Below are 17879 nucleotides of genomic sequence, written 5' to 3' on the forward strand. Positions count from 1 at the left end.
CTTCTCTGAAGTGGTATGTTGTAAGTCGTAGGTGGAGGGGGACTTCTCTGAAGTGGTATGTTGTAAGTCGTAGCTGGAGGGGGACTTCTCTGAAGTGGTATGTTGTAAGTCGTAGCTGGAGGGGGACTTCTCTGAAGTGGTATGTGGTAAGTCGTAGGTGGAGGGGGACTTCTCTGAAGTGGTATGTTGTAAGTCGTAGGTGGAGGGGGACTTCTCTGAAGTGGTATGTTGTAAGTCGTAGGTGGAGGGGGACTTCTCTGAAGAGGTGGGTTGTTAGTGGGAGATGGAGGGGGGACTTCTCTGAAGAGGTGGGTTGTAAGTCGTAAGTGGAGGGGGACTTCTCTGAAGAGGTTGGGTGTAAGTGGGAGGTGGAGGAGGACTTCTCTAAAGAGGTGGGTTGTAAGTGGGAGATGGAGGGGGGACTTCTCTGAAACGTCCCCATAAAAAAATGAATCTGTCTCTAGGTCTTTTCTACTGGACGAGTCACTCATTCAGCACCACAGCTAGAGCCCTGGACCCCACAAGCACATCAATTACTATTACACAGTTATCAGTGTCATAGTCGTACTAGGCATCTGTGCTGTATGCCGCAGGGAGTATATCCTTACAAGTATTTTTTTTCAACATAGAGGACTCAAGGCTCATAAAAAGGAGCTTTTGGTACCTGCATTATTGTTTACCGTTAAGATTCCTAAATCTCTGCCTATTCTCTTTCTCTATTATTTCCTGTCTTGTAGGAGAATCCGTACATGTGTAACAACGAATGCGACGCCCAAAACGAGGACCTGGCCCACCCTCCGGAGCTCATGTTCGATTTCGAAGGTCGGAACCCCACAACCTTCTGGCAGTCCAGTTCCTGGAAGAAATACCCCAGGGCCCTCCTGGTCAACATCACACTGTCCTGGAAAAAAACCATTGAGCTGACCGACGACATCGTGGTCACCTTCGAGTCCGGACGACCCGAACAGATGGTTCTGGAGAAGTCTCTGGACTACGGTAAGACCTGGCAACCCTACCAGTTCTACGCCACAGACTGTCTGGACGCCTTCACCATGGAGCACAAGACTGTCCAGGACCTGACCCAGCACACACTTCTAGACATCATCTGTACCGAGGAATACTCCAGGGGCTACGTGTGGAAGAACGCTAAAACCGTCCGCTTCGAGATCAAGGACCGTTTCGCACTGTTCGCCGGGCCACACCTCCACAACATGGCATCCCTCTACGGTCAGTTAGACACTACCAAGAACCTGAGGGACTTCTTCACCATTACAGACCTGAGGGTCCGGCTCCTCCGACCGGCCACCGGGGCCACCATGGTGGACGAGAACAACCTGTCCAGATACTTCTACGCCATCTCTGATATCAAGGTGCAGGGCAGGTAAGGTTCGGACTATGTGCACTTGTGCATCTTACATGACTGTTTTTTTTTCATGTTCATTTTAGAAAAACGAACTCCTGGACATACAATGTTCCCTTTGCACGTTGTTATGGTCTCCACGATGTTCCCTCTGCATATTGTTATGGTCTCCACAATGTTCCCTCTGCACGTTGTTATGGTCTCCACGATGTTCCCTCTGCACGTTGTTATGGTCTCCACGATGTTCCCTCCGCATATTGTTATGGGGTCCATGATGTTCCCTCTTTACGTTGTTATGGGGTCCATGATGTTCCCTCTACATATTGTTATGGGGTCCATGATGTTCCCTCTTTACGTTGTTATGGGGTCCATGATGTTCCCTCCGCATATTGTTATGGGGTCCATGATGTTCCCTCTTTACGTTGTTATGGTCTCCACGATGGTCCCTCTACATATTGTCATGGGGTCCATGATGTTCCCTCTTTACGTTGTTATGGGGTCCATGATGTTCCCTCTACATATTGTTATGGGGTCCATGATGTTCCCTCTTTACGTTGTTATGGTCTCCACGATGGTCCCTCTACATATTGTCATGGGGTCCATGACGTTCCCTCTGCACGTTGTTATGGGGTCCATGACGTTCCCTCTTTACAATGTTATGGGGTCCATGACGTTCCCTCTTTACAATGTTATGGGGTCCATGACGTTCCCTCTGCACGTTGTTATGGTCTCCACGATGGTCCCTCCACATATTGTCATGGGGTCCATGACGTTCCCTCTGCACATTGTTATGGGGTCCATGATGTTCCCTCTGCACGTTGTTATGGGGTCCATGACGTTCCCTCTTTACAATGTTATGGGGTCCATGACGTTCCCTCTGCACGTTGTTATGGGGTCCATGATGTTCCCTCTGCACGTTGTTATGGTCTCCACGATGTTCCCTCTGCACGTTGTTATGGTCTCCACGATGTTCCCTCTGCGCGTTGTTATGGTCTCCACGATGTTCCCTCTGCACGTTGTTATGGTCTCCACGATGTTCCCTCTGCACGTTGTTATGGTCTCCACGATGTTCCCTCCGCATATTGTTATGGGGTCCATGATGTTCCCTCTTTACGTTGTTATGGGGTCCATGATGTTCCCTCTACATATTGTTATGGGGTCCATGATGTTCCCTCTTTACGTTGTTATGGTCTCCACGATGGTCCCTCTACATATTGTCATGGGGTCCATGATGTTCCCTCTGCACGTTGTTATGGTCTCCACGATGGTCCCTCTACATATTGTTATGGGGTCCATGATGTTCCCTCTTTACGTTGTTATGGGGTCCATGATGTTCCCTCTACATATTGTTATGGGGTCCATGATGTTCCCTCTTTACGTTGTTATGGTCTCCACGATGGTCCCTCTACATATTGTCATGGGGTCCATGACGTTCCCTCTGCACGTTGTTATGGGGTCCATGATGTTCCCTCTTTACGTTGTTATGGGGTCCATGATGTTCCCTCTACATATTGTTATGGGGTCCATGATGTTCCCTCTTTACGTTGTTATGGTCTCCACGATGGTCCCTCTACATATTGTCATGGGGTCCATGACATTCCCTCTGCACGTTGTTATGGGGTCCATGACGTTCCCTCTTTACAATGTTATGGGGTCCATGACGTTCCCTCTGCACGTTGTTATGGGGTCCATGACGTTCCCTCTTTACAATGTTATGGGGTCCATGACGTTCCCTCTTTACAATGTTATGGGGTCCATGACGTTCCCTCTGCACGTTGTTATGGTCTCCACGATGGTCCCTCCACATATTGTCATGGGGTCCATGACGTTCCCTCTGCACATTGTTATGGGGTCCATGATGTTCCCTCTGCACGTTGTTATGGGGTCCATGACGTTCCCTCTTTACAATGTTATGGGGTCCATGACGTTCCCTCTGCACATTGTTATGGGGTCCATGATGTTCCCTCTGCACGTTGTTATGGGGTCCATGACGTTCCCTCTTTACAATGTTATGGGGTCCACGATGTTCCCTCTGCACGTTGTTATGGGGTCCATGATGTTCCCTCTGCACGTTGTTATGGTCTCCACGATGTTCCCTCTGCACGTTGTTATGGTCTCCACGATGTTCCCTCTGCGCGTTGTTATGGTCTCCACGATGTTCCCTCTGCACGTTGTTATGGTCTCCACGATGTTCCCTCTGCGCGTTGATTTGGTCTCCACGATGTTCCCTCTTTACGTTGTTATGGGGTCCATGACGTTCCCTCTGCACGTTGTTATGGTCTCCACGATGTTCCCTCTGCACGTTGTTATGGGGTCCATGATGTTCCCTCTGCACGTTGTTATGGTCTCCACGATGTTCCCTCTGCACGTTGTTATGGGGTCCATGATGTTCCCTCTGCACGTTGTTATGGTCTCCACGATGTTCCCTCTGCACGTTGTTATGGTCTCCACGATGTTCCCTCCGCATATTGTTATGGTCTCCACGATGTTCCCTCTACATATTGTTATGGGGTCCATGATGTTCCCTCTACATATTGTAATGGGGTCCACGTTTCCGTCAGAGATCAAGTAGGTAAGCTCTCACAATGTGCTTTGATGAAGGCAACATTTTTTGTATTTTTCAACAAAATAGACTAATACTTTGCTATTCTAAGTATACATGGTACAAAACAGACGATTGCTCTATGTGTTACATGTTACCTTGGCTAGTTTAGTTGAGTTCTTTCACAATGAGGTTCCAACGTATGGAGCCTTTTTCTGCCACAGATTTTAATTTGTTTCCAGTCAGAGGTTGACTGGGTTTACGTGTGCTTTATAATGTTATTGTGTGTGTCTTTGGTGTGTGGCTACAGTTTGTTTTATTATTTAGTGAGTATTGCCAAAATAATACAGTGTGATTCTGGACAGAATAATTGATAGAGCAGGATAGTTCAGGATTCAGTTTGACTGATATGAAATATACATTGTCATGTCCGTAATACATAGTTAATGTCTCACCACTGTTACACATGCCAAAAAGATAATGTAATGTAAATTCTGATAGTTTATGTCAGCTACTGTAGGCGCTGACACGCTGGGCTGATAGAAATTAATTGGATTTGTAATATGAATCACCCAAACTGAAAAAGAATTGTACTCACGGCAAAACACGGCCTTGCAATCAATCAGCATCACTACAATTCACCTCTTAAGAATATCTACAGCTGTTTTAGGGAGAATCACATTTAGTTATTTCTGCTTTGAGCCAAGAATATGCCAGTCTAAAGGGTTCCTTTCCTAACCAATTCGTTTAACTCTTGATAGTGGAACTGCTTTTCAGAAAATAATGTTTCTACCTTTTGCCCTAGTACTGAACACATTTACAGAAACCTGTATCTACTAACTGCCCCAGTACTGAACACATGTACTGCCCCAGTAGTGAACACATTTACTGCCCCAGTACTGAACACATGTACTGCCCCAGTAGTGAACACATTTACTGCCCCAGTACTGAACACATTTACTGCCCCAGTAGTGAACACATTTACTGCCCCAGTACTGAACACATTTACTGCCCCAGTACTGAACACATGTACTGCCCCAGTAGTGAACACATTTACAGAACCCTGTTTCTACTAACTGCCCCAGTACTGAACACATTTACTGCCCCAGTACTGAACACATTTACTGCCCCAGTACTGAACACATGTACTGCCCCAGTAGTGAACACATTTACAGAACCCTGTTTCTACTAACTGCCCCAGTAGGGAACACATTTACAGAACCCTGTTTCTACTAACTGCCCCAGTCCTGAACACATTTACAGAACCCTGTTTCTACTAACTGCCCCAGTACTGAACACATTTACAGAACCCTGTTTCTACTAACTGCCCCAGTAGTGAACACATTTACTGCCCCAGTAGTGAACACATTTACTGCCCTAGTACTGAACACATTTACTGCCCCAGCCCAGTAGTGAACACATTTACTGCCCCAGTAAAGAACACATTTACTGCCCCAGTACTGAACACATTTACTGCCCCAGTACTGAACACATTTACTGCCCCAGTACTGAACACATTTACTACCCCAGTACTGAACACATGTACTGCCCCAGTAGTGAACACATTTACAGAACCCTGTTTCTACTAACTGCCCCAGTACTGAACACAGTTACTGCCCCAGTAGTGAACACATTTACTGCCCTACTACTGAACACATGTACTGCCCCAGTAGTGAACACATTTACAGAACCCTGTTTCTACTAACTGCCCCAGTAGTGAACACATTTACAGAACCCTGTTTCTACTAACTGCCCCAGTCCTGAACACATTTACAGAACCCTGTTTCTACTAACTGCCCCAGTAGTGAACACATTTACTGCCCCAGTAGTGAACACATTTACTGACCTACTACTGAACACATGTACTGCCCCAGTAGTGAACACATTTACAGAACCCTGTTTCTACTAACTGCCCCAGTAGTGAACACATTTACTGCCCCAGTAGTGAACACATTTACTGCCCTAGTACTGAACACATTTACTGCCCCAGTAGTGAACACATTTACTGCCCCAGTACTGAACACATTTACTGCCCCAGTACTGAACACATTTACTGCCCCAGTACTGAACACATTTACTGCCCCAGTACTGAACACATTTACTACCCCAGTACTGAACACATGTACTGCCCCAGTAGTGAACACATTTACAGAACCCTGTTTCTACTAACTGCCCCCGTACTGAACACATTTACTGCCCCAGTAGTGAACACATTTACTGCCCTAGTACTGAACACATGTACTGCCCCAGTAGTGAACACATTTACAGAACCCTGTTTCTACTAACTGCCCCAGTAGGGAACACATTTACAGAACCCTGTTTCTACTAACTGCCCCAGTCCTGAACACATTTACAGAACCCTGTTTCTACTAACTGCCCCAGTACTGAACACATTTACAGAACCCTGTTTCTACTAACTGCCCTAGTCCTGAACACATTTACTGCCCCAGTCCTGAACACATTTACAGAACCCTGTTTCTACTAACTGAAATACTAAAGAGATGTGCCGTACATCGTACATGTTGCCTGTGTCCCCAATGGTGCCCTATTCCCTTTGTACTGCACTACTTTTGATGAGGGCCCATAGGACGAATAACGTGCCATTTGGGATGAATCCCCCATCCTCCAGTTAGTACTAGTCTACCTTTAATGATCTTTAAGTGTTCTACAGCCGTCAGCTTCCTTAATCAGCAAAGATCCTCTCTCAGCTTTCTAGCTAACACACTATTTTAATTTGATGAGCAGCAACTGGCTCAGCTGTTTATTAGCTGATGGAAGGTAGATCAGAGGTAGAAGCATCGGAACACATCGGGTCACCACATTTGTTCTAATTAGTGTTTAATATCTCCGGAGAGACATACAACAACATAAACACAACATGATATTACCCTGTTAGCTAACAGTTACAGAGATACAACAACATAAACACAACATGATATTACCCTGTTAGCTAGCAGTTAGAGAGATACAACAACATAAACACAACATGATATTACCCTGTTAGCTAGCAGTTACAGAGATACAACAACATAAACACAACATGATATTGCCCTGTTAGCTAGTATTTACAGTGATACAACAATATAACACAACATGATATTACCCTGTTAGCTAGCAGTTAGAGAGATACAACAACATAAACACAACATGATATTACCCTGTTAGCTAGCAGTTAGAGAGATACAACAACATAAACACAACATGATATTACCCTGTTAGCTAACAGTTACAGAGATACAACAACATAAACACAACATGATATTACCCTGTTAGCTAGCAGTTAGAGAGATACAACAACATAAACACAACATGATATTACCCTGTTAGCTAGCAGTTACAGAGATACAACAACATAAACACAACATGATATTACCCTGTTAGCTAGCAGTTAGAGAGATACAACAACATAAACACAACATGATATTACCCTGTTAGCTAGCAGTTAGAGAGATACAACAACATAAACACAACATGATATTACCCTGTTAGCTAGTATTTACAGTGATACAACAATATAACACAACATGATATTACCCTGTTAGCTAGTATTTACAGTGATACAATAATATAACACAACATGATATTACCCTGTTAGCTAGTATTTACAGAGATACAACAATATAACACAACATGATATTACCCTGTTAGCTAGCAGTTACAGAGATACAACAACATAAACACAACATGATATTACCCTGTTAGCTAGTATTTACAGTGATACAACAATATAACACAACATGATATTACCCTGTTAGCTAGCAGTTAGAGAGATACAACAACATAAACACAACATGATATTACCCTGTTAGCTAGCAGTTAGAGAGATACAACAACATAAACACAACATGATATTACCCTGTTAGCTAGCAGTTAGAGAGATACAACAACATAAACACAACATGATATTACCCTGTTAGCTAGCAGTTAGAGAGATACAACAACATAAACACAACATGATATTACCCTGTTAGCTAGTATTTACAGTGATACAACAATATAACACAACATGATATTACCCTGTTAGCTAGTATTTACAGTGATACAATAATATAACACAACATGATATTACCCTGTTAGCTAGTATTTACAGAGATACAACAATATAACACAACATGATATTACCCTGTTAGCTAGCAGTTACAGAGATACAACAACATAAACACAACATGATATTACCCTGTTAGCTAGCAGTTACAGAGATACAACAACATAAACACAACAACATATTACCCTGTTAGCTAGCAGTTAGAGAGATAGACAATGTTTCCTCTTGTTTGTCTTGATGCAGTTAAAAGAGTCAAAGAGTTGCCGAGGCATTGACTTAAGTGTAACTGTTTTCCGCTGTGATTTCTAATTTAACTTCCCTGAATATGGTTAAAGGGGAAGGTGAAATGAATACTTAATTGTTCTTGTTTTACTCTTCATGGATGATGGATCACAGAGCAGTATGCAGAGCAGAGGAACTGAAGCCTCAAGGCTTGGTTTTGGATATTGGAGTGGGTGCATTCGTCGTTTATACCTTCATAGCGTGTGAACGATGGCTCCTCTAGGGATTCTCATTGGTCTATTACCGGGAAAGGTAAAATATCCAAAAGCAGTTGACGGTGGATTCAGGAACAGACAGCAGGATGCACTGTTACTCCCTCTAGAGTGGATTAGTGGGACATATAGCCTAGCCGTGTGCTGTAAGGGAGTGTGACATTGAATGCCTTACACAGAAATATCATTTCTGCCTCTTTTGTTTTGCGGGATGACCAGGGACGTTATTGAACAAAATAATCAAAGGGAAATTAACAATGGACAATAGTTGGGGAACAAAGATAAGTTCTGCTGCCTTCTATAAAATGAAGAATGACATTGTAAGAAATGTTCTCTCCTATCGTTCTAAATGTTGACGAGAAGGATACATCCTTGTGGGACTGGTGATTGTGAGTTATCAGACTGGAGTAGTGGTTTATACCAGGCGGCTGGATGATTTGGGGAAGGAGTGAGTGATGTGGGGCTGTGAGGAAATGCCCCCCCCCCCTCTGTGTTCCAAGAGGTAACAAACACAGAGTTCAGCTTTAATGAGATACTCTGCACAGAAAGGTTTTACACTGCCCTCCCGCTCCCATGGCGAATCACTGCTTAGCCCTTTCCAAGACAAATAAGCTCCTTAACCCCCCAGAATACAATTCCACAGGACGTATTGGGAGCAATTGGGCAGGGCCAGGGAGGTGGGATCCATCCAGCGTTATTCACTGGTATGGACTTCTCCAGCTGCTAGGATAAGACAGGAGAGACTTGAAAGATCCCAGTCTTCTCCAGAACACTGAGGGACAAAGGAATAGAGCCGTAGCAATATTACAAGCTGCCCAAAGTAGGTCAGGGGAAGAAAGAGAACGAGAGGATGAGACCGAGAGGACAAAGAGGACAAAGTTGGTCAAACTAGACGCCTAGTCAATGCATACTAACAGTAGACGCCTAGTCAATGCATACTAACAGTAGATGCCTAGTCAATGCATACTAACAGTAGAAGCCTAGTCAATGCATACTAACAGTAGATGCCTAGTCAATGCATACTAACAGTAGATGCCTAGTCAATCCATACTAACAGTAGATGCCTAGTCAATGCATACTAACAGTAGACGCCTAGTTAATGCATACTAACAGTAGATGCCTAGTCAATGCATACTAACAGTAGACGCCTAGTCAATCCATACCAACAGTAGACGCCTAGTCAATGCATACTAACAGTAGATGCCTAGTCAATGCATACTAACAGTAGAAGCCTAGTCAATGCATACTAACAGTAGATGCCTAGTCAATGCATACTAACAGTAGACACCTCGTCAATGCATACTAACAGTAGACGCCTAGTCAATCCATACTAACAGTAGACGCCTAGTCAATGCATACTAACAGTAGACGCCTAGTCAATGCATACTAACAGTAGACGCCTAGTCAATCCATACCAACAGTAGACGCCTAGTCAATGCATACCAACAGTAGACGCCTAGTCAATGCATACTAAAAGTTGTTTTGTGGAAACAGCATTCGTTATTCATGCCTGGTTTTCAATTCTGTCATTGAGGGATGAAAAATATACCACCCAACCTCCAGTTCGAAGTCAAGGCTATCATGCCAGAGAGAAAGAGAGGGAGAGAGAGGGAGGGAGGGAGGGCAAAGGAAGACAGAGAGCATAACATCTCTCCCTATCTCTCTCTCTCTCTCTCTCATCTAACACTCTAATGGCCCTCGATCCCTCCTCTGAATTATACATGAACACACACCACCATCAGAAGGAACAGTTCCAGGTTGAACCATTTTGGGCTCAATGTTGAACCCTCAAGTAGAAACGGTTCTCCTTGTAACCAACAAGTGTTCTTTAAAAGGGTTATTCTATGGGGACACCCGATGAATCCTTTTAGTTTCTAGAATTCACTTCTGAGTGTGTGCGTGGCTAGTGCTTACTGGCCAGGATAGACGCAGCAGGCTCCCTTAAACAACAGTTTTTTTTTGAGAAATGGATGTCAAGCATCTAATTCCACAATTCGAGTTCCCCCGCTGTCAGTGAAATGGGGAATTTGGAAGCGCCCAATGAACACAACTTTAACCTGCTATTTTGCAACTTTTCTCTAACCAACATCTAAAAAAAAAGTTGGATGAAAAGAATAAATACAAGTTTGTTTCACCAATTTAACATCCAGCCCTTGGGAGTTTCAATTTCCTACCCAGACATCTGCTGCAAGGCAGTGTGGGAAGGAAGGTAAAGACCTACAGTTGTAGATTCTTCACCATTATCCTGTGGTAGACAGGTAGTCAGTTCAATGGGAGAAATGTATGCTCACTTTTTCTGTCTGTCCCAGTATCATTGAATGCATTAAAGAGGCTGTGTGTGTGTGCGCATGATCGACTGACTGACTGAGTGTCTGACTGACTGACTGGGTGTGAGTAAGCCAAATGTTTTCCTAACCCTGTCCTGTCTGTTGCACACTGAACTCCTCTATCTCTGAAACAGCACATTGCTGTGCCGTTTGCCTCTAAGGGACGAAGGGACAGACCTCCTCGACTTATAAACCGTATATGTTATTTCAGGGCTTGCAGCACCTCGTCCCAAGGCTATTACGCACAGCTCAAATAAGCTTGGCACATCAAGGATTCAAAATTGTCCTTAGTGACCATAAAATTCTATGGGAGTGACCTACTGAGTAAACCATTTGTCATAATTAAATTTTAGCGAATCACACGACAGCAAGGCATGGCTCTATGCTTGTGGTGTGCTTGCGTACGGGGAGGGAAAGGTGTTGTGGGAGATGATTGGTTGGTAGATTAAGCCGAATAAGCAAATGGCTATTTAATTTCATGTATTTTTATTTACCACTTCTTCGGGATCGGTGTCTTCGGGATCGGTGTCTTCGGGATCGGTGTCTTTGGGATCAGTGTCTTCGGGATCGGTGTCTTCGGGATCGGTGTCTTCGGGACTGGTGTTTTGCGGATACTATTTAATGAAGCTGCCAGTTGAGGACTTGTGAGGTGTCTGTTTCTCAAACTATACACTCTAATGTACTTGTCCTCTTGATCAGTTGTGCACCGGGGCCTCCCAATCCTCTTTTTATTTGGGTTAGAGCCAGTTTATGCTGTTCTGTGAAGGGAGTAGTACACAGCGTTGAATGAGATCTTCAGTTTCTTGGCAATTTCTCGCATGGAATAACCTTAAATTCTCAGAACAAGAATAGACTGACGAGTTTCAGAAGAAACGTCCTTGTTTCTGGCCCTTTTGAGCCTGTAATCGATCCCACAAATGCTGATGCTCCAGATACTCAACTAGTCTAAAGAAGGCCAGTTTTATTGCTTCTTTAATCAGAACAACAGTTTTCAGCTGTGCTAACGTAATTGCAAAAGGGTTTTCTAATGATCAATTAGCCTTTTAAAATTATGAACTTGGATTAGCTAACACAACGTGCCATTATAACACAGGAGTGATGGTCGCTGATAATGGGCCTCTGTAGATTTTCCGTAAAAAATCAGCCGTTTCCAGCTACAATATTAATTTACAACATTAACAATGTCCACACTGTATTTCTGATCAATTTTATGTTATTTTAATGGACAAAAAAAATGCTTTTCTTTGAAAAACAAAGACATTTCTAAGTGACCCCAAACTTTTAAACTAGTGTATATCCTAATTAGCCCAATCCATTTAGCTGGAGGGCTATTTCATGACAAATGAACATAGAAACATGAAAACATATCAATGTATTTTATTATACTGTTATTACTTTGCTATTTCCATACCACTGTTATAGTAATAGGCCTGTAGTTTGCATACAGCTGTTGGACCCGTGGATGAGCAGTTCAGTTAGCTCTATTCTATCTCCCAAGAGGAAGCGGCCCAGCTATTCCACCTCTCCAGAGGAAGCAGCCCAGCCAGCGATTTTAGAAGGCAATCTGTTTTTTTCTCCTCCTCTCCTCCTCTGCTTGAGTTGCTCCTAGGGCTGCCCATGGTGGACAGATAATCAATTTGTGCTAATTTCATATTTCTCCCTGTTCACTTCCTCTGCTGAATAAGTCCTTCCACATCTCTTCTCCTCAGTTCTCTCCCTGTTTCTCTCTCTCTCTCTCTCTCTCTCTCTTGCACTCTCTCCTCTCTCTCTCTCCTCAGTTTCTCTCTCTCTCTCTCTCTTATCAGTTTCTCTCTCTCTCTCTCTCTCTATCTCTCTCTCTCTCTCTCTCTCTCCTCAGTTTCTCTGTCTCTCTCTGTCTCTCTCTCTCTCTCTCTCTCTCTCCTCTGTTTCTGTCTCTCTCTCTCTCCTCAGTTTCTCTGTCTCTCTCTCTGTCTGTCTCTCTCTCTCTCTCTCTCTCTCTCTCACTCCTCAGTTTCTCTGTCTCTCTCTCTCCTCAGTTTCTCTGTCTCTGTCTCTCTCTCTCTCTCTCTCTCTCTCTCTCTCACTCCTCAGTTTCTCTGTCTCTCTCTCTCCTCAGTTTCTCTGTCTCTGTCTCTCTCTCTCTCTCTCCTCAGTTTCTCTGTCTCTCTCTCTCTCCTCAGTTTATCTGTCTCTCTCTCCTCAGTTTCTCCCCCCCTCTCCCTCTCTCTCCTCCGTTTCTCTGTCTCTCTCTCTCTCCTCAGTTTCTCTCTCTCTCCCCCCTCTCTCTCTCTCCTCAGTTTCTGTCTCTCTCTCTCTCTCTTTTTCCTCAGTCTCTCTCTCTCTCTACACCTTCACCTTGTGCTGTAGTTTCAGCGTTTCATCTTTTTAGCATCAGCAGTTTTTATTAGTCGTTGTATTCTGAACATAACTAGCCTACAGAATGTGTTATCAGTGACCCATTACCTCATACAGCAATCAGTAGCCCATCTGGGGATACACTTACAGGGTTACACTATAATCATGGCGGTGATTTTTTATTTATTTATTTCACCTTTATTTAACCAGGTAGGCTAGTTGAGAACAAGTTCTCATTTACAATTGAGACCTGGCCAAGATAAAGCAAAGCAGTTCGACACATACAACGACACAGAGTTACACATGGAGTAAAACAAACATACAGTCAATAATACAGTATAAACAAGTCTATATACGATGTGAGCAAATGAGGTGAGATAAGGGAGGTAAAGGCAAAAAAAGGCCATGGTGGCAAAGTAAATACAATATAGCAAGTAAAACACTGGAATGGTAGATTTGCAATGGAAGAATGTGCAAAGTAGAAATAAAAATAATGGGGTGCAAAGGAGCAAAATAAATAAATTAATTAAATAGAGTAGGGAAAGAGGTAGTTGTTTGGGCTAAATTATAGGTGGGCTATGTACAGGTGCAGTAATCTGTGAGCTGCTCTGACAGTTGGTGCTTAAAGCTAGTGAGGGAGATAAGTATTTCCTGTTTCAGAGATTTTTGTAGTTCGTTCCAGTCATTGGCAGCAGAGAACTGGAAGGAGAGGCGGCCAAAGAAAGAATTGGTTTTGGGGGTGACTAGAGAGATATACCTGCTGGAGCGTGTGCTACAGGTGGGAGATGCTATGGTGACCAGCGAGCTGAGATAAGGGGGGACTTTACCTAGCAGGGTCTTGTAGATGACATGGAGCCAGTGGGTTTGTCGACGAGTATGAAGCGAGGGCCAGCCAACGAGAGCATACAGGGCGCAATGGTGGGTAGAATATGGGGCTTTGGTGACAAAACGGATTGCACTGTGATAGACTGCATCCAATTTGTTGAGTAGGGTATTGGAGGCTATTTTGTAAATGACATCGCCAAAGTCGAGGATTGGTAGGATGGTCACTTTTACAAGGGTATGTTTGGCAGCATGAGTGAAGGATGCTTTGTTGCGAAATAGGAAGCCAATTCTAGATTTAACTTTGGATTGGAGATGTTTGATATGGGTCTGGAAGGAGAGTTTACAGTCTAACCAGGCACCTAAGTATTTGTAGTTGTCCACGTATTCTAAGTCAGAGCCGTCCAGAGTAGTGATGTTGGACAGGCGGGTAGGTGCAGGTAGCAATCGGTTGAAGAGCATGCATTTACTTTTACTTGTATTTAACAGCAATTGGAGGCCACGGAAGGAGAGTTGTATGGCATTGAAGCTCGTCTGGAGGGTTGTTAACACAGTGACCAAAGAAGGGCCAGAAGTATACAGAATGGTGTCGTCTGCGTAGAGGTGGATCAGAGACTCACCAGCAGCAAGAGCGACCTCCTTGATGTATACAGAGAAGAGAGTCGGTCCAAGAATTGAACCCTGTGGCACCCCCATAGAGACTGCCAGAGGTCCGGACAGCAGACCCTCCGATTTGACACACTGAACTCTATCAGAGAAGTAGTTGGTGAACCAGGCGAGGCATTTATTTGAGAAACCTTGGCTGTCGAGTCTGCCAATGAGGATGTGGTGATTGACAGAGTCGAAAGCCTTGGCCAGATCAATGAATACGGCTGCACAGTAATGTTTCTTATCGATGGCGGTTATTTATGGATGATGGGTTATGTTTACCAAAAATTGGCTAAGTTGGAGTGTGTGTGTGTGTGTGTGTGTGTGTGCCCTAGTGTGGTGTATTGGCGGTGTGTTGGTGTATCTTGTTATATCATAGATGTCCTCTATTTAGTGCTGACAATTAGTGGGCAATGCATATCCTGTCTGTGTCTGAGGTGACTCATCAAGGAGGATTGTGGGTAAGGCCTGGGGATGATGCGTAATCACACACTCAATTGGTTCTGTCACCTCATTTATCATCCCGTCATCTCCTTATCCACAAACACTACTTCCATATGTCAGCTTGGTGTAGGAAACAATTTTATATGTACAAATATACACTTAACCTAGAGGCTGTGCAAGCTGTTGCTGTAACGCAATCCCTCTTCGTGGGAGGAAGATAAATTAAAGGGACTGTGAGAGGAAAGGAGGAAAGGGACTGTGAGAGGAGAGGAAGAGAGGGATGGTGAGAGGAAGAGAGGCTGTGAGAGGAGAGGAGGACAGGGAAGGTGAGAGGAGAGGAAGAGAGGGATGGTGAGAGGAGAAGAAGAGAGGGAAGGTGAGAGGAGAGGAAGAGAGGGATGGTGAGAGGAGAGGAGGAGAGGGACTGTGAGAGGAGAGGGAGGGAGGGACTGTGAGAGGAGAGGGAGGGAGGGACTGTGAGGAAGAGAGCGACTGTGAGAGGAAGAGAAGGACTGGGAGAGGAAAGGACGAGAGGGATGGTGAGAGGAAGGGAGGGACTGTGAGAGGAAAGGAAGAGAGGGATGGTGAGAGAAAGAGAGGGATGGTGAGAGGAGAGGAAGGGAGAGACTGTGAGAGGGAAGGAAGAGAGGAAAGGTGAGATGAAGAGAGGGATGGTGAGAGGAAAGGAAGAGAGGGACACACACACACGCACACACGCACACACACACACACACACACACACACACACACACACACGCACACACACACGCACACACATACACACACACACACACACACACACACACACACACACACACACACACACACACGCATGCATGGCTCGACAGCAAAATGCTCCTGCTCACTTCAAAGAGTATATTTAAAAGATGTTTAGAGGAAAAGATGTGTGGTGTAGAAACGGGGGTGAAACATTTATATATCTATATGTTGTTACACTTCATGTCATTTAGCAGACACTCTTTCCCAGAGCGACTTACAGTAGTGAGTGCATTTTATTTTATTTGACTTCCTACCTCTCTCTGGGGTCGGCCTTCTGCTGCCTAGATTAATATCATACACTTTGATTGATAGTGCTCAACCTTCCCTCTCTCTCTATCTCTCTCTTTGTACCCTCTCTACAATATCTCTCTCTCATCTTTACCTCTCTCTCTCTCTCTGAGTTTCCATCTCATTTTGTGGGCAGTGTGCACATAGCATGTCTTCTCTTGAGAGCCAGGTCTGCCTACGGCGGCCTTTCTCAATTGCAAGGCTATGAGAAAGGCTGCCGTAGGCAGACCTGGCTCTCAAGAGAAGGCAGGATATGTGCACACTGCCCTCTCTCAGTTCAATTCAATTCAACTCTCTCTACCTCTTTCTTTCTCTCTCTCTCGCTCAACCAGTCAGTTTGTCAGGCCTGTGAGCCACAAATCTCAGCTGCCACATCCACCTCTTCTTTCTCCTCCAACCACGTCATCCTCCTCCCTCCACCTCTTCCTCCTCCTCCCTCCACCTCATCCTCCTCCTCCCTCCACCTCATCCTCCTCCCTCCACCTCTTCCTCCTCCTCCTTCCACCTAGTCTTCCTCCTCCAACCACGTCATCCTCCTCCCTCCACCTCTTCCACCTCCTCCCTCCACCTCATCCTCCTCCTCCCTCCACCTCGTCCTCCTCCCTCCACCTCATCCTCCTCCCTCCACGTCGCACTCCTCCCTCCACCTCGCCATCCTCCTCCCTCCACATCGTCCTCCTCCTCTGTCCACCTTGTCGCCCTCCTCCCTCCACGTCACCCTCCTCCCTCCACCTCGTCCTCCTCCTCCCTCCACCTCATTCTCCTCCCTCCACGATGCCCTCGCTCTACATCGTCGCCCTCCTCCCTCCACGTCGCCCTCCTCACTCCACGTCGCCCTCCTCCCTCCATGTCGCCCTCCTCCCTCCACGTCGCCCTCCTCCATCCACGTTGCCCAACTCCCTCCACGTTGCCCTCCTCCCTCCACGTTGCCCTCGCTCTACGTCATCGCCCTCCTCCCTCCACGTTGCCCTCACTCTACGTTGTCGCCCTCCTCCCTCCACGTCACCCTCCTCCCTCCACGTCGCCCTCCTCCCTCCATGTCACCCTCCTCCCTCCACGTCGTCACACTCCTCCCTCCACGTCGCCCTCCTCCCTCCATGTCACCCTCCTCCCTCCACGTCGTCACTCTCCTCCCTCCACGTCGCCCTCCTCCCTCCATGTCACCCTCCTCCCTCCACGTCGTCACTCTCCTCCCTCCAATGAGCATATGCAGAGTGTGAGGTGAATATGATGAGAGGCTGATAATCCGTTGTGCAAACACAGAGAGCATCTAAACAGCTTCTGACCCTCTTTAATATCTCTGTCTTGTCGATTTGCCCGATAGCCCTGGCTAGCAGAGGAAAAGTCGTACAATAAGCCTATGATGGAACCAATAGACAAGCAGCATCACTCTCTGTGATGGAGTCTGACAGATGGTTGCTCAGCCTTGTTACTTCCTGTCTGTTCCGTCTTCCAAGAAGGGGTTTATTATGAGGCCTCAACAAGTAGCAAACAGCTCCAACACCTCTTCTCTAACAATACATTCTGTCTGAGTGGTTGTCATACACTCACCGGACAGTTTATAAGGTACACCCATCTGGTACCTGGTCAGACCCCCCCCCCCCCCCCCCCTTGCTTCCAGATCAGCCTGAATTCTTTGGGGAATTTAACAAGATGACATTCTGCTGATGCACCATGCAGTTGCTGCAGACGGTGGTACATTCATGCTCCGAAACAGACCATTCCGTCTAATCCCAAAGATGTTCTATTGGGTGGAGGTCTGGGGACTGCGCAGGCCACTCATGTAAACTGA

General features: G+C 45.4%; 1 protein-coding gene across 2 annotated transcripts in view; it reads left to right on the forward strand.

Moving 5' to 3' along the window:
- Window positions 1-17879, forward strand: part of LOC110490897 (netrin-G1-like) — a 195314-nt gene that overhangs the window by 75223 nt on the left and 102212 nt on the right. For both annotated transcript variants that reach the window (XM_036945701.1, XM_036945702.1), the window contains exon 2: window positions 738-1381. In XM_036945701.1, coding sequence (XP_036801596.1) covers window positions 738-1381 — 644 coding nt within the window. The remainder of the gene's footprint in view (window positions 1-737; window positions 1382-17879) is intronic.

The sequence above is a fragment of the Oncorhynchus mykiss genome, chromosome 15 (assembly GCF_013265735.2).
Source record: "Oncorhynchus mykiss isolate Arlee chromosome 15, USDA_OmykA_1.1, whole genome shotgun sequence".
In the NCBI taxonomy this organism is placed as follows: domain Eukaryota; kingdom Metazoa; phylum Chordata; class Actinopteri; order Salmoniformes; family Salmonidae; genus Oncorhynchus; species Oncorhynchus mykiss.